Source organism: Trichinella spiralis (genome assembly GCF_000181795.1).
Source record: "Trichinella spiralis strain ISS 195 chromosome Unknown Scfld2371, whole genome shotgun sequence".
NCBI classification, from domain to species: domain Eukaryota; kingdom Metazoa; phylum Nematoda; class Enoplea; order Trichinellida; family Trichinellidae; genus Trichinella; species Trichinella spiralis.
Window position 1 is genome coordinate 858 of NW_003529310.1, and position 1,480 is coordinate 2,337.

At 37.8% G+C, this 1,480-nt stretch overlaps 1 protein-coding gene across 1 annotated transcript; it reads left to right on the forward strand.

Moving 5' to 3' along the window:
- Positions 1 to 277: 277 nt before the first annotated feature.
- Positions 278 to 1,330, forward strand: Tsp_12931 (alpha-1,2-mannosyltransferase ALG11). The gene is given in 3 exon segments (XM_003368503.1): positions 278 to 404; positions 420 to 944; positions 1,062 to 1,330. The coding sequence occupies 3 exon segments, from the start codon at positions 278 to 280 to the stop codon at positions 1,328 to 1,330; spliced, it is 921 nt and encodes a 306-aa protein (XP_003368551.1).
- Positions 1,331 to 1,480: the final 150 nt, after the last annotated feature.

Here is a 1,480-nt window from a genome sequence, read left to right on the forward strand (position 1 = left end):
ATTCGAAAATGTCGAATTTATCATTTATTCAGATGATTATGAATGCTCTGATGAGGATATTTTGAAAAATGTTGAAAAACGTTTTGGACTAAGTTTCACTGCATCGACTGTCAAATTTGTCCGCTTGGCCAGTTGTTTCTTTCTCAAAGATACTCTGTATCCACGGTTCACTTTGTTAGCTCAAAATTTATTTAGCTTGATTGTTGGTCTTGAGGCACTGTTTCGTTTTCAGCCATCAGTTTTTATAGACACTACAGGATTTGCATTTCTGCTTCCAATGTTCCGCTATGTTGGAGGATGCAAAACCGCTTGCTATATACATTATCCTACTATCAGTACGGACATGTTGGAAATTGTGAAAGAGAAAAAGGCAGCTTACAATCATGCCGAATGGATTTCCAATAGTGTTCTTTTTTCAGCGGCTAAGCTTTATTATTACAAAGCGTTCGCGTTGTTGTACAAATTTGCGGGCTGTTCTGCAAACGTGGTGATGGTCAACTCCACTTGGACAAGAAATCACATTCTTGAACTTTGGAGAAATCCAGAGTATACGTTTCTTGTCTATCCACCGTGTGATGTTGGAATATTTGAGAAGATTCCATTTGAACGTGCCAACGATGCAGATTCTATTGGCATAATTGCCATTGGACAGTTTCGACCCGAGAAAGATTATCCGTTGGCGTTGGCAAGCTTCAGACTACTTTTGGACAAGCTTGCCGCGTCTAATTTGAATCAAAAGAACGTCAAGCTGGCTCTTGTTGGCGGTTGTCGAGACAGTGATGATCAGCAACGTCTGCGATCATTGCAAAAATTGGCTCGGGATATTGGAATTCCAAGTGATCAGATTGTTTGGCACGTGAACGTCAGTTTCGATGAACTTGTTGAACTGCTAGCTGGAGCTACTGTTGGAATTCACACGATGTGGAATGAACATTTTGGAATTGGTAAATTTGATTTTGTAATAATTAATTAATTTTATTGCGTTATCTACACAGAACTGTTTCACGTTGTTGAAAATGAAAATAAATATCGATGATTGAAGTTGAAATTGCTCAATTTAGGCATTGTCGAAATGATGGCTTCTGGGATTATTGTCGTTGCCAACGATTCCGGCGGTCCGAAATTGGATATTGTGAAAAATTTTCACACCCACAAAGTCGGCTTTACCGCATCTTCGGCCGAAGAATATTCGGATGCTATTGTGAAAATTTTACAAATGCCGCCAAACGTCCGAAGACGAATGCAAGAAGCTGCTAGAAATTCCGTACAACGATTTGGCGTTGACAAGTTCAATGAACGCTTTTTGTCATCTGTGAAAAATTTAATTTAGAATAATAGAAATGTATATCTATACATATTTGTTTGTTTTTTATAAGTGGGATTGGGGAATTTTTGTGTCTTGAAAATGTTTTCCATTTTCAATAAATAATATACTAATAACCCATTAACTGTAATAATATCGCAATCCAGGCCATGTGAA

Coding starts and splice junctions, on each gene's coding strand:
- Tsp_12931 (XM_003368503.1), top strand. CDS start 278: ATGTTCCGCTATGTTGGAGGATGCAAAACCGCTTGCTATATACATTAT. Junction 945..1,061: donor GAATGAACATTTTGGAATTG/GTAAATTTGATT, acceptor TGCTCAATTTAG/GCATTGTCGAAATGATGGCT.